This window comes from Perissodus microlepis, chromosome 13 (genome assembly GCF_051167445.1).
Source record: "Perissodus microlepis isolate ML-2025 ecotype Zambia chromosome 13, ASM5116744v1, whole genome shotgun sequence".
NCBI classification, from domain to species: Eukaryota; Metazoa; Chordata; class Actinopteri; order Cichliformes; family Cichlidae; genus Perissodus; species Perissodus microlepis.
In genome coordinates this window covers 2,927,791-2,951,821 of record NC_140473.1, presented here as the reverse complement: position 1 = coordinate 2,951,821, position 24,031 = coordinate 2,927,791, and the positions used below count along the sequence as shown (strand labels likewise).

At 41.2% G+C, this 24,031-nt stretch overlaps 1 protein-coding gene across 1 annotated transcript in view; it reads left to right on the top strand.

The window, feature by feature from the left end:
* LOC146374496 (sodium/potassium/calcium exchanger 3-like) overlaps positions 1-24,031 on the top strand; it is a 148,234-nt gene that overhangs the window by 118,239 nt on the left and 5,964 nt on the right. The window contains exons 3-15 of the mRNA XM_084948386.1: positions 9,468-9,544; positions 11,128-11,202; positions 11,310-11,394; positions 14,391-14,494; positions 14,875-14,949; positions 15,135-15,160; positions 15,252-15,305; positions 15,885-16,012; positions 16,164-16,324; positions 18,714-18,954; positions 19,973-20,139; positions 22,287-22,401; positions 22,958-23,070. Coding sequence (XP_084804512.1) covers positions 9,468-9,544; positions 11,128-11,202; positions 11,310-11,394; positions 14,391-14,494; positions 14,875-14,949; positions 15,135-15,160; positions 15,252-15,305; positions 15,885-16,012; positions 16,164-16,324; positions 18,714-18,954; positions 19,973-20,139; positions 22,287-22,401; positions 22,958-23,070 — 1,421 coding nt within the window. The remainder of the gene's footprint in view (positions 1-9,467; positions 9,545-11,127; positions 11,203-11,309; positions 11,395-14,390; positions 14,495-14,874; positions 14,950-15,134; positions 15,161-15,251; positions 15,306-15,884; positions 16,013-16,163; positions 16,325-18,713; positions 18,955-19,972; positions 20,140-22,286; positions 22,402-22,957; positions 23,071-24,031) is intronic.

Here is a 24,031-nt window from a genome sequence, read left to right as displayed (position 1 = left end):
ATCAGTATTACTGTGATGTAGGATAAAACCCAGGATGTGTTGCTTTTTTAGATTTACACCCATGCAGAGCGCTATCCACCTGAGAAAATGTGTATTGAATGGAACATTAAAGCAGATTTCCCATTTCTGGGTATTTTGTTGATATTATTAGGCGATTATTATCCACCCACTGGCGGACTTTACTGCAGCTCCTTTTTTGTTCCAATATATGTTTGCTATTTTACATATTTTAGCCAATACACTGAACTGAAATGCAAGAAAAAGATGGTAACTAAGCTACAACATAATGTTGTTAAGTGATTAACGACAGTCTGCTGACTGGATTACTGGAAAATACAGATGGTGATTTAAACCTTGTTGTGATGTTTTATGATAATCAGCTGACCACTAAAGACCAATAGAAGACATCAAATGACAGACCCGTGTCATTCACAGCTCTAACCTTCTCTTTTTTTCCCTGGCTGTTCCACATCATTTTAGATTCCAATTAAAAACTTATTTTTTCTCTTTCCCATCTGCCTCGCTCATGTCTTCCCCTTTTCCCTCTCTCTTCCTCTTCATGCTGCTGTCAGTTCCTGTAAGCAGACAGGCCTGTGTTGTCTTTGGGCCACGCAGGGCAAAAGCCGCCTGACTCACGAGCTCTCGGCTGTTGAGAGGGAGAATGTCACTGCACATTGGGTTGCCTTCACGTTACACAAGCGCACACACGCAACAAACAAACATACAGGGGGGGAAAAGTGCACGTGCATACTCACAGAACACAGATAGTACTCACACAGAGCAAGCCAAGCAAATCCCACATACACACATGCACACGGTCACGCTGGGCCGAGGCTATTTTTAGCCTGGCTGCTCGTACGCAGAGTCATATTCAACAGGAAATCCACAGGATGGCTGTGTATGAAGACGCGGCATATTTTGGCGTGTTGTGATTGACCACTGCTGTTGGACAGAGATTGATTCATGCTGTCACCTCTGACAGGTCGAGGATGGAGGGACAAAGCGGTGTCAAAGTGATATCTTCACTCAATGCGGTGTCAAATGTGTCAAGTGTTGGAGTCAACCTCTGTCCCTCTTTTTTTTCTTTTTTCTTTTTTTTGAGTGACCCCAGTCGATCACATCTGTACACATAAAAATGCAGATTTATGTGTCTCATTACAATAAAGATATTCAGACACAGTGAAGTTCTGGACAGACAGAGGTCCAGAACAGATTAGGTACCCTAAGCCTTTAAGTGATAGTAACTGAAGCGTTATTTAAAAAGGCTTTACTTGTGCCAACTCTTTTAACCTTCCTTTAATTTCAAAAATTCAGCTTCAGTTTATGAAAGTTTCATTTTTTAGCAATTCTGTAAAAATGTTCTGTAATGATGTAATGTAACAATCTAACTATTTGGATAAAAACTCTGCTTTAATGTTCCCAGTGTGAGCATCGGTCTAATATTAATTTAACTCATTTAATGCAGGACAGCTTTCCAAGTCTTCCAAGATTTACCAGAAATGACAAATGTATCACAAATGTCTAAACTTTTATAGAGCTATTCGTATGCTGGTTAGCAAGATATGACAAATTAGGTCCACTTGCACAGCAGGAGGGACCCAAAACAGATCAAGGATTCAGAGCAGATGAGCCCCAGATTGAGTTTTGCTCCATTTACTTCCTTGTTCTTCCCGTTTGGATCCATTTTGAATCGTTCATAGTTGCTTATTTTGTCCAGATACAATCTGTAATTGGAACAAAATGCAGTTTCTTACAATTCCTTATTTGAAATGTTTCATCCTGCTAAACTTCTGCTCTTCATTTACCCATTGCCAAGATGAATCCTGGTCTTGTAGCTCTATTATTTGTCTATTATTACACCTACTTAACTCAGGGTGAATGTGCTCAGAGCTGACTGAAGTAATTCTGTCAGCTCTCTCTGTTCCTTTCTGCAAACAAAAATACTGAGCTCTTATTAAAGCTCTTATTAAACTCAGAGTTTATCTTTAAACTCAGAGTTTGTCGAACATGCTGTCTGGAATTGGCCCCAGGTTATGTTCCAGATTAGAAACCAGTGCATATGTTATTACTTCATCACCATGTTTGTAGATCCTTTTGTGTGTGTAGAGTCTACAGGGTCTATGTCTGTGTTTTTTTTAATAGCATCTAAAGTCTCTGTGATGAAAAGATTTCAGATTCTTCTTGATTATTGTTTTTATCCATCCATCCATTTTCTTCCGCGTATCCGGGTCTGGGTCGCGGGGGCAGCAGCCCAAGGAGAGAAGCCCAGACCTCCCTCTCCCCAGCCACCTCCTCCAGCTTGTCTGGGGGAACACCAAGGCGTTCCCAGGCCAGCCAATTATATAGATTATAGAGATTATATCTATAATCTCTCCAGCGTGTCCTGGGTCTGCCCCGGGGCCTTCTCCCTGTGGGACATGCCCGGAAAACCTCACTCAGGAGGCGCCCAGGAGGCATCCTTGTCAGATGCCCGAACCACCTCAACTGACTCCTTTCGATGTGGAGGAGCAGCGGCTCTACTCTGAGCCCCTCCTCGTTCTTTCGGTCACTACCCACAGCTCGTGACCATAGGTGAGGGTAGGGGCGTAGATCGACAGGTAAATTGAGAGCTTCGCTTTTACAGTCAGCTCTCTCTTTACCACAACAGACCGGTACAGCGTCCGCATCACTGCAGTCGCAGCACCAATCCGTCTGTCGATCTCCTGCTCCCTTCTCCCATCACTCGTGAACAAGACCCCGAGATACTTAAACTCCTCCACTTGGGGCAGGAACTCATCCCTGACCCGGAGTGAGCACTCCACCCTTTTCCAGCTGAGGACCATGGCCTCAGATTTGGAAGTGCTGATTCTCATTCCCACCACTTCACACTCGGCTGCGAACCGTTCCAAGGCAAGCTGGAAGCCATCACCCGATGAAGCCAACAGAACCACATCATCTGCAAAAAGCAGAGATCCTGAGACCACCGGAGTGAAACCCCACCGCCACTAAGCTACACCAAGAAATTTTGTCCATAAAAATAATGAATAGAATCGGTGAAAAAGGGCACCCACCAGGAACGAGTCCGACTTATTGCCGGCTATGCGGACCAAGCTCTTGCTACGGTTGTATAAGGACCGAATTGCCCACAGCAATGGGCCAGACATGTCATACTCCCGGAGCACCCCCCACAGGACACCCCAAGGGACACGTTCAAATGCCTTCTCCAAGTTCACAAAACACATGTAGACTGTTCCACGACCAGGACAAAAACCGCATTCCTCCTGTATCCGAGGTTTGACTAACAGATGGACTCTCCTCTACAGCACCCTGGCATAGACTTTCCCATGGAGGCTGAGGAGTGTGATTCCCCTGTAGTTGGAACACACCCTCGTCCACCCCAGGGGCTCTGCCACCAAGGAGTTGTTTAACTGCCTCACTGACCTCGCCCCCAGAGATTGGTGGGTCATCCCCTTCGTCCCCAGATTCTGCTTCCGCCACGGAAGACATGTCAGTGGCATTGAGGAGGTCCTCGAAGTATTCCTTCCACCGCCCGACAATTTTCTCAGTCGAAGTCAGCAGCACACCACCCGCACTATACACAGTGCAGATAGGACACCGCTTTCCCCTCCTGAGTCGCCTGACGGTTTGCCAGAATCTTTTCAAGGCAGTCCGAAAGTCCTCTCCGAACTCCGCCCACACCCGAGTTTTTGCTTCCGCCACCGCCCGCGCCGCATTCTGCTTGACCTGTCAGTACCTATCAGCTGCCTCCGGAGTCCCACAGGTTAACCAAGCCCGGTAGGACTCCTTCTTCAGCTTGGTGGTTCCCCTTACCTCTGGTGTCCACCATTTGGTTCGGGGATCTGGTGATACGATTAGGAAATCGATCATTGACCTGTGGGCTAGAGTGTCCTGGTGCCACATGCACTTATGGACACTCCCATGTTCGAACATGGTGTTCGTTATGGCCAAACTGTGGTTTGCACAGAAGTCCAATAACAAAACACCGCTCGGGTTCAGATCCGGGAGGCCGTTCCTCCCAATCACGCCCTTCCAGGTCTCGCTGGCATTGCCCACAGAAGCATTGATGTCTCCCAGTAGGACAACAGAGTCCCGCTCGGCGCATAAGCGCAAACAACGGTCAGGACCCGTTCCCTGTCCTGAAGGCGAAGGGAACGTTTTTATTGTTTTTACCACAAACAATTTTAAAACAGCAGTATAATGCTAAAAATTAAAGCTATTTTTACTTACTGACTGTAGACCAAAACATACCATGTTTTAATTTAGTTTTTACATTTATACTTTTAAACTGTTAAAAGTTTAGACTACCAAGACAATAGCTGAGAAAATAAAAACTAAAACTGTCTTTTAAAATTTAATCTAATTATTCTTAGCAACAGAGCAGCTTTTTGAAGACATTTATTAGTAATTGTTCAGATGCTACCAATGCAACCCCATTCATATGAATGCACAGGCGAAACCCTGAGTTAGCTTAGCGAATTGCTAATCAGCTGTTTATCCCATGTTCCCAATGTTAGGGTAAGTGAATCCAGACAATGGAACGATGCCCAATCTATGTAAAACTCACTAGAACAGGTCTCTGCCAATCACTTCTTGATATCAGATACCATCCCACAAAACTTGGATAAAATGTAATGTGGGTGATCAAACCTCCAGCCTCGCAACCATTCAGGGCATCTGTCTCAGCTTACATGAGATTATTTGCAGAAGTAGGGGACTAGTGATTGTATTCAAATCCTGTTTCCAGTGTCAGCAGTCGCAGTCTGATTCTTTCTTTTGAGGCATAGACATTTGTCAAAAGCTTCAACAGTCTTGTTCTGTGTGCTGATTTATTGTCAACCAGGAATATGTACAAGACTTTGTGGAGTTCAGATTGTCATGTGGTTAAAATTTATGTTTTGCTGAGATTAGTGACATGCATATTTTCTACATTTTTGCTGTTTAACATGTTCCCAAGTTAAACTGTAAAACTTATGTCACCAACTGTGACAATTAATCCTTTAGCAGCGTTGTCATCAGCTTTTAATGAGTCTGTGCTTCACAATCAGCATTAGGACTGTAATCTTAGTCCCTCTGAATTTGTGCTTCTTTTATTTCTATTTGTACTGATCTGCTGGATGTGGTGGCTTCTTTTAGGATAAAAGCTTTAAGCCAGTGATGGATCCATGCAAGAAGATGGCAAAGGGATCATGAAGTGTGCTTCTATATTTTAAGAAACTTCTTACTTGTAATACCAGAGAGCTATTAGACCTCTTAAAGAAAAGATTTCTACTATCAGCACTTTTTTCTCTGGTCTTCGATCATGCTGCTTCTCCTGTATGCCCATTGTCTTTGAGAATTTTCTCCCCTTTAACTGAAATAGATCAGCATCCCACCCCATCATCAAAGATGTTTTTAATACCCTTGGGCCATGTATTGTTGACCTGATTTACTCCTCCCTGATATCTGGCTGTGTCCTGGCTGCTTTTAGACATGCTGTAGTACAACCTTGAAACCCAAGTAACTTGGATTCTTCCTTCCTCTTTAATTCCATGCCCATTTCTGAATCCCCTTTTCTACCAAAGGTATTTTTTAACCAACTACAACCATGCCTGGATTTATTTGAAATCTCTAAGAAGTTCCAGTCTGGTTTCATATTATGACATGGAAACAGACCTTTTAAGAGTTTTTAGTGTCCTGCTTTTAACTGTTGATTCTTGTGTTCTTGGATCTGACTGCTGCATTTGACACCGTAGAGCGTAGCATTCTAGCATTTGATCAACAGATTAGCTCTGTTGTTAAGACAAACTTTTTTCAATTAAGCCTTCTCAGTAAGGTAAAGTACTGCTTCCCTCCATATTACTCTGAGACAGTAAAAGGCACCTTCATTACTTCTCAGTTACACTATTGTAATTCTTTGGATGTCAGCCCTGATCAATCGTTACTTCTTGCCTGGAGGCTATACAAAATGCAGCAGCTCAACTTAAAGGAAAGACCGGCCTTCCGGGCTTCCTGCATTGGCTCCCAGTCCCTTCATGATCCAGTTTTTCTTCTTACTTTCAAGACAAGTGCTGCCAGACACGTGGCAGCACTTCTGCTATCATTTTGTTCGTATTTAACAAAAAAAATGCAGACATAATTGTACACATTAGTTTTTGACTCCTAGTGAAAATTGTTTTCTTTACAAATGACTCTCTTACTGAACTAACACTTTAACATGTTTGGGCTTGCTGCTTATATTACTTTCATATTAAATAATTTGCACTCAACAATAAACAAATACACCCTAACAAAAAAATTCAAGGGCCAAATTGCATTATCTTTCTTCACGTCAATATACAGGCCACAAGTAGGGGCGATGTGAGCCGCAAGTGGTCCCCGGACCGTGGGTTTGAGACCTGTGGTTTAAAGAAATTACAAGAAAGCTTGCCTAAGAGAGTTTGTGCTGTCTTAACAAACAAATGTGTACTTTCAAGCTCTTTAGAATTGTCACTGCACCTATTTCCTGTTTTCCTAGCAAATTATAAAGAAACTCTGTGGATATACATTTCATAGGAACAAATGCATTGCCACACATTACTGATTTAGTGTTTAGTGCTTTATTGTGATTCTATAAGTAGACCTGGGCCCAGAACAGAGCCCTGTGGGATACTGGGACAAACTGGTAGTGGAGAGCGATGTCAAATTTAACAAAGTTTAAAAAGGAAGTTTTGTTAAGTTTTGTTAATGGTGTTAAATGGCTTCCGTATATCCACTTATAAATGCAATCCATTATTACTCAAGTACATGCAAATTGAGCACTGGAGGAAAAATCTTGGGCTGCTCTACCACCCTTTAATTTACAGGCTGAAGTTTTGATTTTAGTCTTTTTTAACTTGTTGCAGTTAGGGCTGGGCCATATCATACCGTTCACGGTAATACCGGTATAATTTTGGGCAACGATAGAAAAATGAAATATCGCGATAGAATATGGGTAAAACGCGCATGGGCAGTGCCTTTGTTTTCATACGCACATGTCGGAAAAAGCATGGCGGCGAAAGCAAATCGTTGAATGAAACGGATGAACCAGAATTGGTTTGTAAGAATGCTGCAACTTCAGTGGTGTGGAACTGGTTTAGCTTTCGTCCGTCAGATACACAACAAAGCACTATTTTTGGTAGGCATGCTAGCGGGCCGTCGTTATTACCGCGTTTTTTGGAAAATACGGCACACTTAAAATCAATCCTTTGATTTTTCTGAAAATCGACAGTGCCCCTTATAATCCAATGGGCCTTATGTATGAATTCTGGTTGTGTTTACTGACCTCGAAACGATTTTATGTACACGGCGCTCGAAAATCTGTCAAATGTTTTAGTAAGACTTTGCTAAGCTACGAACCCGCACCGCTTGATGGATTGTCGGAGCATTACGGCTATCGTAGGCAGGAGCCTTGCGGAGTGATACGTACGGTGCTTCAACATAATATTACCGTATTGTGTGTGTATAACTTCTTTTAAGTTTTGTGGATATTATACATGGTTATGCTGAGGATATGTCGGCCAATTTCCACTGGAAATGCCTTTTGGTTAAACTGTCAGCGAGGAATTTTCACTGTTAAATTTTTATATAACTTTAATGCACATAAAAAACAGCTGCTTGTTTAAGTGAAAATACATAGATGTTTTTTTTTTCACTAATAAAGTTGTGGAGTTGTAAAGTATTTTGTCTAGTGTCAGTTATATCGTCAGTTACATCGTTATCGCAAATTTTCAAATGTATATCGTGATAAATATTTTTGGTCATATCGCCCTGCTCTAGTTGCAGTGTGTTTCTGTTTCCAGTGTTTTCATTTTAAAAAGAAGATCATAAACCTATGAAGCAAACATCTTTCATTAGAAAGAAAGAGAAAGAGCTTGTACTGAATTTTTAGGTTTGAAGTGTTTACCTGTACTAAACATATTGTGGCACTAGTTATTAGGAATTTTCAACAGTCAAGCATAATGACTGGTTTTCTCAATTCACATTTCCATGAATGATTATAATTATGACCACAGTCTTAAACCAAGAGGAAACGGTTAAAATGAGTTACTTTAAAATGAAAAACAGACTACCCCTCTGCGTGCTGTTATAATTTTTTTGTGTGCTTTAAAAATTTCTTTGTCGTTTTCCTTCCTGTGGGTATATTTATTCATAATTGCCATTTGAGATTCTTCTCTGACTTTAATTGCAAATCGCTAACAGACAAAAGCTAGACTTAAAAATGATGGAACCGATCATGGGAAATGAGTGTTCAATTGCCTTGTGTTTATCTTTGGATTTCAACAGTTGCCTTTGTTTGAAGTCACTGTAGTGCAACTTCTTTTTCTTAACCCTTTAAGACCTACCATAGAACCAAGTCCGCCAGAGCTTATATTATATGTTTACATGCTGTAGAGCCATTTTTGGGAGCATTTCAAGTTGCTATACATCAATACAACCATTATAGCCCAGATTTTAATAATATGTATTCATTAAGTGCATAGTAATTACATAAATTGCAAAAAAGTGCAATAAACTACAAAAAAATTTAAAATCGTTTTTTCTTTTTTAACATATATTTCTAGTTAGAGAAATTTAAGAGGCTTATCCCTCAAAACTGTAAATACAAAAAAGTTGCACAAAATAGTTTCCTACCACAGGAAATTCATTTTGAGTGTCTTCATGGTTTTATTTTTGAAATACACCAATTTTTATACACTGCGGGAAAAACGAAAATAAATATTATACTGCAAATTTGCAAAAAAGCAGCATATGCATCAAAATAAACTATTTCCAGCAGTGCAATATGAGTCCTAAGCATCCCAGAAAAGACACAGAAAGTCATAAAGTCAAAGATAACTTATAAAAACACCAGTATAGGCCCTGAGGCCCTGATGATTAAAAAAACTACATTTCCGCGAAAATGACGTCACTTCCGGTTTCGGGCAGGTAATGGCGGACATGCAAAAGTTCACGCTGACGTCTATTCCAACGTAGGAAGTGTTATGAACAGCTGATTGGATCGGCAAAGCGTGTTTCTGGAATATTATGTTTTTGTTGCTGCAAGTGCTTTTTATGCAGTTTTTGCAAAGCTATATGTGGAAGGAAACTGTGACCTAGGACAAGCTGATGGCATAAGATGTAAGTACAACTCCTCCGGTTTCATATGCAAAAAAAATTATTGCGCTAGCTTACGTGGTTGCAGAGCTACCGGGATTTAAAAATAGTTACGCAAAACAGAGCGTGCCCGCTCCGACCGGCTCTAAAGGGTTAATTTCCCTCCCTATTAGATATTAAATTCAGTCATCCTTTGGACCTGTATCTGTGTTTGATTGTATTTATATGTTTATTTGTCTTTGTTTGGCTGATGAGCTATTTCATGAGGCCCTCAGGGTATCTTCCTTGAGCTGCAGTCAGTATTTAATTGCTCAGATTTTGCCTCCTTTCACTGTTTCAGCATGTGTAAGTGATTTTTTCCCCCTCTCTCGCTGCAGCAATCCATGAGTTCCCCAGGGATTACTTCACCAACAAGCAGCGCGTGGAAGGAGCAGTGGGTCTGCACGTGCTTTGCGTGAGTGTCACCTGCAGCACACTACATGGACACTTGAATGTTTTGGAGTTAAAGTTGTTGCATATCCAAAGTAGTTCTAGCTTTCTTCTTTTCAGTGGCTTTAAATGCTTTAAAATAGATTGTCTTCCATTTGAATGGGTCTTAATTTTTTTTGTCACATCTCTGAAACTTTCAAACTCACAAACTGAGTGTTTACCCCTGCTATGTATTTGCATCATGCAATTCAACAGCATCATTAAGGTTGTGGGGGTTTTTTCAGGCAGGTTGGTTTCTGATCCACATGGAGATAAGAAAGGTAGATAATGTTGTGTAGGCAGAAGACTGAAGGATTCAGCTTAATGATTTTAGCCTTGAAGATACAAAAACCTCTTTACTTAGCCTGGTGGGGAATTCGTGAGACCACACGGGCTGCCAGGATAGTACTGTACCGCTAGAAACACTGAAGTTCATTAGAAGAAGAAGGAGGACTTTGCTAGTTAGCCTTCATGTAACAGTTTATGCCTGCCATTGTTGTCTGTTGACAATGATGTCACAACTGCTGGTTTATGGTGTGCTTTGAGGTCTTTTTACAGTAGTTTCTCATGCTCTTCCCAACTTTTGTCAGTCTGGGAACACAATTGTGTGAACTCTGTATCAGTGTACTCTTTGGTATATCAATGCATAAGCAAAGAGATTGTGAGATGGCAGAGGATTATTGTGTATCAGGGCGGGATGAAAGGTACTGCTGAAAAAAAAAAAACGCTAAAATATCTGTGGTTGTTTTTTTTTTTAATTACTTTACTTTCAGCAGCTATGAAGACCAGACCACATCTGCAACTGCTTGCAGTTAGTTGCAAGTTTCAGTATCATGGAGTCACTCTGCGTTCAATTTGCAATTGAATGTGGGTCAACTTGCCCATTCCATGCATTTACATGCAGTCTGTTTGGGATACCTGTGACATTACCTGCGATAAATTGTTGAACTTGTAAATCTGTTGCCATTTACATGCTCAGAAATTTACAATGAATTTTTGAAGCTGCTGGTATATAAATTCATAACGTCTTCTGGTTAACAGTGACGTAGTTGGTCCACAACAGTGATTTAATTGCAAACTGACATAAGTGTTTAGCAGCGTAGAAACATGGCAAGGTTTAGCCTTGTTCCATAGAAATAAATTCAAGCATGTTTTACAGAAGTACAGATGTGCTAGACTGTTCTGGGAAGATTATTGCTGAACTTTTGACCAGCTGTTCCCAGCTACTTTCAGCTTTTATGCTTTACTAAGCCCCACCAGTCTTTGGCTGAAGTCTGGAAGCAGAGTATTGTTAAATACGTAAGTAAGCGCATTTTCCAACAGTTCCTTGGCAAACTGATGAGTTTTAGTAATATGTCGGTGTATTATTTTATCTGCTTGTAACTCTTTGCTGGGCTTTCAGGTTTAGTCTCAGCAAACATCAAGTAAATGACAACAGAAGCTGAGATTAAACTGCAAACAAAGAAAATAGAGCACAAATGTTTTTTTGTTGTTGTTTTTTCAGCAGGGGGTCTTATCCAGTTGTAAGTGTATACTGTTCTTCACCTGTGTGTCTTTGGGCATCTGCAGGCAGTCTACATGTTCTACGCTCTGGCGTTGGTGTGCGATGACTACTTTGTCCCCTCGCTAGAGAAGATATGCGAGGTAACAAACATTGTAGACTGTAACTGCACCGCTGCTGCACTAACATCACACACTCTCACTGCCACACTGTGATGCTTAGAATATCTTTCTCTCCCCTCGTCCACCAGCGTCTGCATCTGAGTGAGGATGTTGCAGGAGCGACCTTCATGGCAGCAGGCAGTTCAGCGCCTGAACTGTTTACCTCTGTCATTGGTGAGACAGAGACATACACACACACACACATTTTAGATATAATTTAGCTGTACAGCCATTCATAGTACAGTTTGATAATAGCATACTAATAGTGAGGCAATAATTTGTTAATAAAGGGGTTAAAAGTAAATACATATTTAGAGATAATTTATAGCAACTATAATACGGTGTTTACACATTTTCACATCTGAGCTTATACTGAGTTGATATTTTTCTTCAACTTAGCTTATTCTGTCGGCTTATTATCTAGCTAATATAACATTGTTGCCAGTTTTTAATCCAGATATTGGGCAGATATTACCACTGTTACAGCTCCAGCTGGAATCCTTTGGATCTGACTCCACTCTAATAGAGTATTCAATTCAATTTTATTTATACAGCGCAAAATCACAACAACAGTCACCTCAAGTTGCTTTATATTGTTCGGTAGACCCTACAGCAATACATGCAGAGAAAAAAAATGATCTCCTATGAGCAAGCACTTTGGTGACAGTGGGAAGGAAAAACTCCATTTTTAACAGGAAGAAACCTCAGACAGAACCGGGCTCAGGGAGGGGCGGCCATCTGCTGCGACCGGTTGGGTTGAAGTACCATAGCTAACACTGGCAGCAGGGCTGTCAAAATATGCTACTCTGATACTAATTGATACTAAAAATTCCTTGGGTTAGATCTCAACTGCAACAGTGCCATCTTCACCTCCTCCTGCTAACACAGAACTTCCTGCAGAACCACTGCAGACAGCTGAATGCACGATTTCAATTTCATTGTGAACACATAGGAAACAGCACAACTTTGCGAGGCATTTTAAAGACTGCCACTCTGGTCTTGTTAAGAACTTCTTGAGTGATCCACGATTTCAACAATGCTGATGTATTAAACAGTTATCATAAATGCTAACCTGTCCAACACACATATTGTCGTCATTTATATAGCCATTTAACTATTAGCAGTTACCCATCTGTTACGTTATCATTAAGGTAGCAGCTAGCAGCTATGGCTAATAATAAAATCATAATGCTAACGTGGGAGCTAGGCAGCAAGCGTCATCAGTCCTGGTGATTACTCACTCCAGTGAGTAATTTTAACGTGATAAAATCTGTCTGTGTCTAACAACTGTGACTCTCTTAAAGTCTCAGACTGAAGCTGAGAATGATCTGCCAGCAAGGCTATTTGATTTTAAATTTTGATTTTGTAATTGTTTTCCTCAGTTGTTACAACAATGGTGTTGAATACTGAGTGTTTTCCATCCATCCATCCATCCATCCATCTTCTTCCGCTTTATCCGGGGCCGGGTCGCGGGGGCAGCAACCTAAGCAGAGAAGCCCAGACCTCCTTCTCCCCAGCCACCTCCTCTAGCTTATTCGGGGGAACACCAAGGCGTTCCCAGGCCAGCCGAGAGATATAATCTCTCCAGCGTGTCCTGGGTCTGCCCCGGGGCCTCCTCCCGGTGGGACATGCCCGGAACACCAATCCCAGGAGGCGCCCAGGAGGCATCCTTGTCAGATGCCCAAACCACCTCAGCTAGCTCCTTTCGATGTGGAGGAGCAGCGGCTCTACTCTGAGCCCCTCCTCGTTCTTTCGGTCACTACCCACAGCTCGTGGCCATAGGTGAGGGTAGGGACGTAGATCGACCAATAAATTGAGAGCTTCGCTTTTACACTCAGCTCCCTCTTCACCACGACAGACCGGTGCAGCGGCCGCAGTGATGCGGACACTGCACCGGTCAATCCATCTGTCAATCTCTCCCTCCCATCACTCGCAAACAAGACCCCGAGGTACTTGAACTCCTCCACTTGGGGCAGGAACTCATCCCCGACCCGGAGTGGGCTCTCCACCCTTTTCCGGCTGAGAACCATGGCCTCAGATTTGGAGGTGCTGATCCTCATTCCCGCTGCTTCACACTCGGCTGCAAACCGTTCCAGTGCAAGCTGGAGGCCATCACCCGATGAAGCCAACAGAACCACATCATTCGCAAAAAGCAGAGATGAGATTCTGAGGCCACCGAAGTGAAAGCCCTCCGCCACTTGGCTGCGCCTAGAAATCCTGTCCATAAAAATTATGAACAGAATCGGTGACAAAGGGCAGCCCTGGCGGAGCCCATCACCCACCGGGAACGAGTCCGACTTATTGCAAACCAAGCTCTTGCAACGGTTGTACAGGGATCGAATGGCCCGTAGCAATGGGCCAAACACCCCATACTCCCGCAGCACCTCCCACAGGACACCCCGAGGGACACGGTCGAATGCCTTCTCCAAGTCCACAAAACACATGTAGACTGGTTGGGCAAACTCCCATGCACCCTCAAGTATCCTTGAGAGGATAAAGAGCTCCTCTTTATCCTCCTCTGAATGGTAAGTGTTTTGCAGACCCTAAAGTTCTATAGTATGATGTCAATTCCTGGACTATCTGGGTAATATTTATTGCCATCAAAATGTTACTATACTGTTAGTAAAGGTTTTTAAATGTGTCTTCCCATTTTTAGCCTTTACCTCTTGTTAGTGAGAGCCAATCACTTGGCTTGGACACACAATATGGGGAACCAACTGAATGGTAATAAATTCTACCACAATAGTGACCTGGCCAGTGAGCAAGCCAGTAGAAAATACTCGAGAAAGATAGGCCTGGTCAGCAGGTTACCAGCACCCAAACTTTCAAAATAAAAGCCAGCAGTCTGCCTGAGAGTAAATCAATTCAAAACATTAATAGAAAATGTTAAAGTAAGCTGCCAAATATGCTTTTGTGCTTGGCAGTACACCTGGGCAGCCCTCACTAATAAAGTCTATGGGAGGGAAATCCTTCTATAACTCAACAACACATGCAAACAGAGTAACTTATTATGTAAATGCCATCAGTAGTTACCAGCTAGACAAAGGGTCGTGGATCAGTGAAGTACGTCAAGATTACCAAAGAACTGCACCAAGCGGGATGTCTCTGTAACCTGTGGACAGATGACTTGCCATGTGTGGCAATCAGTGATTTCCTTTCCTTCTGCACAGGAGTTTTCATCACTAAAGGTGACGTCGGGGTCGGCACCATTGTGGGATCTGCCGTCTTCAACATCCTCTGCATCATCGGAGTGTGCGGGATATTCGCTGTGCAGGTACAGAATAAACCGCTGATTTTTAGCCAGTGCAGTACACAAACTCTGTGACTTGTTTGTTTAGGCCACAGTTTAGATTAAAAACCATGGATGGAAACCTTTTCTGCCTGAATCAGAAAATGATACGTGTCCTGTTCACTGCTGTAATCCCACTAGGAAAAGAGAAACATACTTGAAAGATTTTTTTTCTTATTTAGATTACATGTTACGTAAGATGCCAAACAGATGCACACGCACAAAGAGCTTGGCTTATGTTATTAGTGCATGGCAGTGAGAACCTTGTGGGATGTGTTACCCAGTAGAACAAAAGAAGGTGTAGCTGAGCTCCTGTAAGTTGTAGAATTGTCTCAGTCCTCTTGTCTCTCTGTCTTTTCTTCCAGACGATCCGTCTCTCCTGCTGGCCTCTGCTCAGAGACTCAGTCTACTACACCTTATCGATCTCTGCTCTTATAGTGGTAAGAAGCACCTTAAGGTTAACATAGTAACACATCAGATACTTTAAAAGCTCCATACAGGATTTCCTCTATGGAGAAATATTCTAGTTACTCTGATTGTTTCTTTTTTTTTCTTTCCATCTGAAATTATGCCTTCATGTCTTAGATATACTGGTTCTCAGATTTTCACCTCTCTCTTATTACAGTTCATATATGATGAAAAAGTAGTTTGGTAAGTTACACGTTGATTAACTTTGCATACACCTGGCACTTACACTGTACAGTGACACACATGATGAATGCATCCGAACTGTCTTTTCCAGGTGGGAAGCTCTCACGCTGATCCTGATGTATTTTGTCTACATTTTGATCATGAAGTAAGTTCAGTTCATCCACTTTGAGGCTTAAAAATGAACAATGAACTTTTGCTCTGTGCCGGAGTGTAATGTCTTCATGTTAGTAACAGTAACAGTTACTAAAATAAGTATTTATAAAAGTATACATGTAAGATATCCCTGGAATTAAAATGTCTATTTAAACAGATGAATAACAAACAAATAATAATAATAATAATAATAATAATAATAATAATAATAATAATAATAATAATAAATATCTTTTCTTTTGGCAAATTTAGCAGATATACGGATAAATATTAAGTAACACAACAACAATGTGGATATTATCTAGAAAAGAACGTCATGCTCTGTTTCAAATGCATTGTAGTATTTCATTGAAAACAGTGAAAGTTTACTGAATATCAATATTACAAGCAAAAAATACAAAATGATACATTTCTTTATGTGGGCTGTGCCACACAGCAGCTTATAGTACTTGACAGATCATTTTTGAATATGATCAATCTATCTCTATCGGGAGGCTACCTGCCGTAAAGAGCAATCACTTGACCCAGCTGTACCAAGCAAAGTGTCGTTCTAACCCGACTTCTGTTCCAGACTGAATTCCTACATTGTCCGTTTCCTGGGGAGGAGGAAGAAGGACTCGACCACTTTGAGAAACGGTGCAGCAAATAACACAGAACTGGACGATGGCTGTGATGCTACTGCTGTTCTTTTAAAGAAAGGTACATTTTTATTGAGACTTTGTACGTGTAATGTGGAACTTCTGATTGAGCTAATGTCTCTGCTTCCTGCTCTTTGCAGTCGTAATGCTAAGGAAAATCTTACTGGTTTATTTCAATAGTATAGCTCGTATTCCATGTATGTGCCCCACAGCGAACCACCACAGGAAGACATCTGTGTTGATGGTAGACGAGCTGCTGTCAGCGTACCCCCACCAGTTGTCCTTCTCCGAGGCCGGCATGAGGATCATGATCACCAGCCACTTCTCCCCCAGAACTCGTCTCACCATGGCCTCACGAATGCTCATCACTGAGGTAACGGCACACGCAGGTGCACCTCAGCCACACTTTTGATTGAAAAAAAGAGGGAAAAAAAGAGATTGCTGACATTTCCAATTTGAAGCAGACTGCGTTGTGTTTTTCTCCAAGGGGAAAGCGTTTCAGACAGCCTCTTTAGCAAAGTAATCTGGAGCTGTACACAGTCCCTGGCCTACAAATCAGCTCCACCATTGAGGATTCTAGGCATGGCCTGCTATGCTACATTTACAAAGGGCTGTTCAGGATGTGATGGGCAAGCTTGGAACAAAAAGAATCACATGGCATCTTATTTGCCATAGTAGTTGAAGAGTTTGTATTGTCTGTGATTTGGTTTTCATTGCAGCTCTCCGTGTGCGCATTAATCAGTCAGAATGTTTTTCTCTGTCTGCACAGAGAGTTTCATTGCCTGTCAAGCTGTTGCATTGTGAACATATTTGCATAAGGCAATGACAGCGGTGATAATGACAGACAGACAACCATGGGGGGGTACCAGTGAGATAATTACAAAAAGACAGCTTGATTTGCAGTTGTTTTGTTGTCACTTTCAGTCTGTGATATAGACTGTACATAAAAAGATGGATGCAGCTTCTAGGTCTGAAAAGTCAAGCCAGTGCAGTCGTGCTGTAAACCTGCATTCTTTCAAATGGCCAACAGAGGGCAGCTCTTCAGATTGCTAAATTAGCTGTAATGTATTATGTTGAAAACAGCCATCAGCTCCTTTGGATCTATGATCTTTATAATTCAATAAACAGTTCCCTCATGACTTTAAGATCAAAGTTTTGAGACAAATTCAGTTGTTTTGTTTTGTTTTCTGTTTCTTTTAAATTAAGTCCTTTTAATAGAGTCAGAAATTATGATAAAACAGGCAGTGGTTTAGAGCAGGCCTACCTCATGTTATGTCCAGTCTCACTACACAAAGATTGGGGCACAAATTGCTCCACTTGGGCCTTCACAAGACCTCTTTAACAATGGCATCCATCAGTATATACACTCTATGACCTGAGATGCTTAAGTGTGTGGGCCTTCTTATCATCTGTGTCCAGGGTCCCCTTCTCTTATAAGCCGCTTTGAATATCAGTCTCTGTTTTTAAAACAGCCTTGTCTCTTCAGTCAAATATTTTGAATTATACACAGTTTTTTCCCCGAAATTATCAGTAGGTGTAGGTGCTGGTGAATTTATCAAATGACATGTTTGACAGTCAATACTTACCACACTGAGGATCTGTGCAAATCCTGCCTCACATCAGACCGCTGTGACACCTGACGGCACCCACTGTGGTGCCCCTACATCTGTTGCTTTAAGAAAAAGCAGAACCATAGCTTATAGACTGGGGTATAAACACGCAATATATGTTGAATATAATATTTTCTGTTGAATCTTAAAGTAGGTGAATGTTAACAACTACAGTACAATCTTAAGCTCTCTAGTAGAGGAGTCTGGCCCTCACAATATTATACTGCTGCAGGAAAGACTGAGATTTGTTTTGTGCAAATGCACAGCAGCTCATGTTCACTCATAATGTGATTATCTTCTCAGGGCTGCAGTTTATATAACAAATTATTGTTTTACTTTTACTTTTGTCAGCAAAAGAACAAAACAGGCCCAGAGAGGCTGCAAGTAAGAAAGTCAGAGACAGAGCAGGAGAATCGTGAACATCAGCTTAACCTCCCCGCTGTCAAGTGTCAACACCACTTAGACATCCACTGTTGTTTTTACATTCATTCTGATACGAGTTAAAATAAAGTACATTTATATAGGATGAGTTCACAACAGTCATTTAACCTCCTAAGACCCAAACTCATTTTTTTATTTCTCTTTGATATTTGGGCGTATTGGGACCTGATGAATGTAGAAATAAAGAATTACCAGATTTCTTTTTTTTTTTTTTTACCTGATTTTTGTTTCTAAGAAAAATGAGAGCCACACATGGGGATATTCGTTTAAAATTTCAATAGAACAGTAGCAGTATAATGTCCTCGTAAATGGATATCAGGCCCTTGTAGAGAAAAATTGAGTATTTTGGTCTAAATAACCCAAAATGGGATGTCCACATATGGCCAGGTCCAAGGAGGTTAAAGATGTATTGTAAGGTAAAGATCGTATTATATGAAATTTTCACCTGTTTGACAAACAGAAATAAAAGTCTCCTAGCAGAAGGGCTGTAGGGCAAAATATATAAAAAGGCCTTCCCTATAAAAATAACATTTCTCTGAAACTGAATTTCTTTAGCATGTGGCTAAAATTCAGCTAAAATGTTCATGAATGCTGTTTAGCACTGAAGGGAGAATGGGGCTGTTCATGCAGGCGCATCAGATCTGACCAGTCTCCCTTCTGTGTTTGTGTGTTTGTGAATGTGCTTCTTGTGTTTGCGGTGGCGACGTATAGAGGCAGCGTCTAATCAACACACGGACTTTGACTAACGGTGACTCTGAGGTTCCCGTGAAGGGAGGGAGCAGGTGGGGCATAGAAAATGGGCTGTCTGGAGCTGAAAGGGGCGTCGGCGTTCGGCACGATGACCGAGAGGCCGGCAATGAGACGGATAACGAGGACAACGAGAACAATGAGAATGATGAAGAGGAAGAAGAGGAGGAAGGAGAGGGACCTTATGTACCATTCCAATGCCCAGGTAAACCTTTAGATGACTCTTGTTTTTAAGAGTGATATGTTTTTCAATCAAATCACAGCGAGCGGTCGCAGACTTGGTCCCCATCTTTGAAGAAACCATTTCAAACTCAACAAGGATGCAACTTTATTGCACCCAGTTTCAATCATTTTGGTCGTCCCGCGGTCCCTAACCACTGTTTTCTCTAACACGACTAGAAGCATGGATCAGCAGACCTCTTTGCAAATGTTTAGTTTTATTTCTTGAGAATTGTTAATTACTTTCAGAGAAAACAGGTTTTGGTTCAGGGACAATTGAAAGAAACCTGCTATAATATTTATGCTAAGCTAGGCTAAGTTTCATACTTTCATACTAAAACACTTTTTCTCATGATCTGTTTACTTGTTGTTAAAATAAAAAGTCATGCAAAAACTTGTATCCCAGTTAACTTCTAATTTTATTTAACTTGACTTAAGTTTCCACCTCCAGGCTTGATTCATTTAAAACGATGAACAAAAAGAGTGAAACACAAAAGCGTAATCATAAAAAGTAGACCAACGTAAGAAGTGAAGGGATAATTTTACTGACAAACTCAATCATGTTCAGAGAGGGATGCGATTCATTTGATTAAAATAACGTTATCCCATTTAAACAAAAGAGGAGAACAGAAAAAACATCACTCTGCTTGTTAATTATCGTTCAGCGTCCTTCCTCTGTAAGAATCTGTTATTAATCAGGTGCCAATGAGTAGTTTAAATCAAGTTTAAATTTATGAACTCATTCTGATTTTAAATTTCACACACAGGTGAACTTATGCCTTCATTCTTGTGTGCTTTCATATTGGACTATAATCAGATCTTTAGCCAGTGATAGATCGGAGTTTAAAAACATGCGTTAGTTGGACAGTAAATTATTCTTCCTGCTAGAAAGCAATGTCGGTTTTAAACACTTGTCTTTTCTGTCTTTTCTATCATTCTTCTCTCTGCTCGTGTGTCAGTCTCAACCCAGTCTAAATGCTGTATCTCGCTCTGTGTGTCTGCAGCGGGTGGGTTTAATAAACTGAAGTGGCTGCTGGCTTGGCCTCTGGCCCTGCTGCTATACTTCACCATCCCCAACTGCTCCACACCTCGCTGGGAGAACTGGTTCATGCTGTCTTTTGTTTCCTCCACACTGTGGATTGCCAGCTTCTCCTACATCATGGTCTGGATGGTAAGTGACGATGGGGGAAAAGCAGACTTGTACTGAAAAGCAACATGAAGCTGAAAACAAAAATGCAATGCAATTAATAATGGTTCAGTGGCATATAATAACAATAATGTATACTTCATTGATCCCCGTGGGGAAATTCCTCTCTCCATTTAACCCATTCACTCAGTGAAGCAGTGGGCAGCCATTGGGCACCTGGGGAGCAGTGTGTAGGGACAGTACCTTGCTCAGGGGTACATCAGGGTAGCTGTTCAGTGGATTCGAACCCCCAATCTTCCGATCATGGGGCCACCACTCTACCTACGGAGCTATCCGTGATGCTGTTCTTTGTGTGGCATTTGTTGCTTCTGTATATGAAGCTCCTGCTACAGTATAAAAATCAACCAAGCAGATTGGTTGTTGAAGCATTTCAACTTAAGCATAGAAAAAAGCGCTTGTATACAACATGTGCTATATGAGAACCAATCCATTTACCTTGGCCTACAGCAACACTGTGACGAATTTTGGAGTGATTTTTGACCAGAATTATTAAACAAATATGATTAAACCAATATGTAGGACTGCTTTGCATTTGCGTAATATCTCTACAGTTAGAAACATCCTGTCTCCGAGTAATGCTAAAAACCAGTTGCATGAATTTATTACCTCTACGCTGGACTATTGTAATTCATTGATGATCCAGAAGGTTCACCTACAAAGTCTTTAATGATCAGACCCAGTATATCGTTGGGTCTTAGACTGGAGGCTTACTGCCCTTTTTCTGTGGAACCATCTCCCAGTTTGTATTTTGGCCACAGACACTCACTCTGTACTGATTAATTCAGTTCAGTTAAATTTATTTTTTATAGAACCAAATCACAACAGCAGTCACCCCAAGGTGCTTTATATTCTGAGGTAAAGGGCCCACAATAATCCAGAAAAAAACACCCAAAAACCAACAGTCTTTGTGAATGTGCTGAAAATAGCAGACTATGAAAAGCCATGGCAGCGGATAAGTTAAAGTGAATATCCATTCATCCGCAGGACTTAAAGTAAAGATAAATTACGTTTTCTATCAAATGTATAAGGACTTATAATTCCAAGAAACAGAATAAATACGTTTTAATCTTTAGGCAATTTATGAATTGTGTGGATGGTGACATGACTGGAGTATATGCATGTAATGTGAAAATGTGCCGTTTTAAAACATGTTGGCTCATTATGCTGTTGCTGTTTGTTTTTATTTCATGCCTGGCAAAAGACAGCTATTGTTGTAAATAGATACTTTATAATTGTATAAATAAAAATGAAAGGTGGTCAGAAACATGAAAATCAAATATATAAATAAATGAATGGATGAATAATTCCCTGAATAGTACAGAGAATAATTTAACACTATAGTAAATCGAACATGTTCCCTATTTTGACCTAACTACTAACTGCAAGAATGCATTTAGCAGAACATTAGCTTGAAAACTTTTAGCTTTACAGTTGTTTTGGGGGTTTTCGAGCTATGCGAAATATTAATATGCTAAACATGATTCAGCAATTTTAGTCTGACATTCAACTTAAAAAAGCTGTTATTAGATTAACCAACTCTGGTAAAGTATTGAATTCGTTAGCAGCTAGTTAGCTCGTTGTTTTGTTTTTGTTAGGTTTTTATTCTGTCTAGATGCTAGGACGCTCCATTTACACAGGATTTATTTGTTTTGGGGAAGTGAGGTGATTTCAATATGATCCACTCCCAGTTTAACTGAGTTAAGAGTGTAAAAGTAATTTTCTGTGCAGAGCTACGCCAATCGAGCTCATTAATGTGCTCAGTTGTCAGCCACAGGTAGTTATTGCAGTCTACTTTCCAAGTTTAAAAAGTCTGTCTGGAACAATTAGATAAATTCTGGAAACACGGGGTTAATCTAATCCTAATGGGGTTTGAAAAGCTCTTTAGAGCTACAGAGTCACGTAATAAGTGTGAGAGCTCTTCAAAAAATTCTTCATTATTCATGTAAGAAAATTGGTAAGTGCATGTGTCATTCCTGGTTTATCTTTAAGTTAAAAAAGAACATTTTAACATTTTGGTTTTGGGTTCTAGTCTTTCTTTCCATTTTTCTGTCAGCACTCTTGATTGTTAAAAATACAACCAGTGATAGTGTGTCTCTGTCTTTGTGTGTCAGGTAACAGTGATAGGCTTCACACTCGGTATTCCAGACGTCATCATGGGTATCACATTCCTGGCAGCTGGCACCAGCGTCCCCGACTGCATGGCCAGTCTTATAGTGGCACGACAAGGTAATCAAACACAAACACGTAAAATGACAGGTTACCAAGCTGTCATTTAAAATGCACACACAGAGCAAACAGCAGAATCAAAGTGAAGCCGCTATCAAAGAGCTGGAGAGGGGACTAGATGACAGAGATGGAGAGGGGAGGGGAGGTAAAGATCCTGGCCTGTCATCTTTTTCCCTGTGGTGAGAAGAGAGCGGGAAGACAGGCCGCCAGATCCTTTCCTCTGTCCTTTCATCTGTGTTTATTCTTGCTCCTGTCATCAAATATTTAAACAGCTCTGTCTGTGTGTATGTAGGGGGCTCACCAGGAGAGACACTCGCCACCGTTTAGTCGTCCATCCTCCACTGTGTAGCTGCTGTCGCCTTCATCGCTTTGACATTTTTTTGGAAAGTCATTTGGACAGATAGCTGCACTGAATGCCGCCCGTGTCCACCTACGTCAGACCAACCTGCTTCCTGTCTGCTCTTTTCCCACTCACTTTACCTTTCACGCTGTCTGCCTGATCTCTTTGATTTCTGTTTTTGCTGATTCACAACTCCGTCTACGTCTGTGTGTTCAGGAATGGGTGACATGGCGGTGTCCAACTCCATCGGCAGTAACGTGTTCGACATCCTGGTAGGGCTCGGTCTTCCCTGGGCTCTAAAGACCTTGGCGATCAACTACGGCTCTGATGTAAGTAGCACAAAGCTCATCGACCCTTTAATTATGGTCGTGCACAGAGCTTTGCAGACTTTCATCAGAAAGTTGTCGTTTTTTTACTTTCAACTGAGCATTTCATCAACAATATGTGGAACAAACAGCCTGTGTGCTGCTCATTTTGTACTGTTGTTGGTCCTTGAGAGGCCAGATAGAGAGTCAAAATGAATCTTTATAATGACGTGAATTTGTCTCTCCTTCTCGTGCTGCTTATTTGATCTTTTGGGGAGTTTGCATGTTTCTCCTCAATGCTGTAAACTTTGTTGTTCTGGACCACTATTCAACCAATCAGAATACTACCTGTGCATGGTAGTGGCATTTAATGTAATGTAATGTACTGGCATAATGAGTGAAAAAAGGGAAGTGGAGCATAACTGATGTTTCTGATTCAGCCCTAAGTATAAACTTTATCCAAAAGGAAAGTTGAAGCCTAGTTTCAAAAGTAGAGTGTCTTTCTCTAATCCAAAATGGATGACAGGTCTGGGTGAATGCATCTGAAATTGAAACCTTCATGCAGGATTTCAAGTCACTGAAGAGAGCGTCAACATGAACCAGTAGCAGCACCTCTCTCTCAGAGACAAGGACAGATGCAGAAGAAGACAGCTGTAATATGGCAAAAGGTTTTCTGTTATGGTGGACTCCCACATAATGAGTGGCATTTTTCCAACAAGTTTATTGCTACTGCTAACACCTCTGCTACATTCCCAGTAGTGCAGTGGAGGGAAATTATGTTTCAGTAGGATTCAAAACTGAAACTGAAAATCTTACCTATTTGCTGCAAAGGAAGATATGCCGTGCAGTAGCTTGTGTCCATCAGATAGTAAAACTCAGCTGATGTATAAATATCAGCTAAGACATGATAGAACAACACATGCAAACATGATCTAAAACAATTTGAAAGACAGCATATGCAATAACTTGGAAAAATCATTTATAA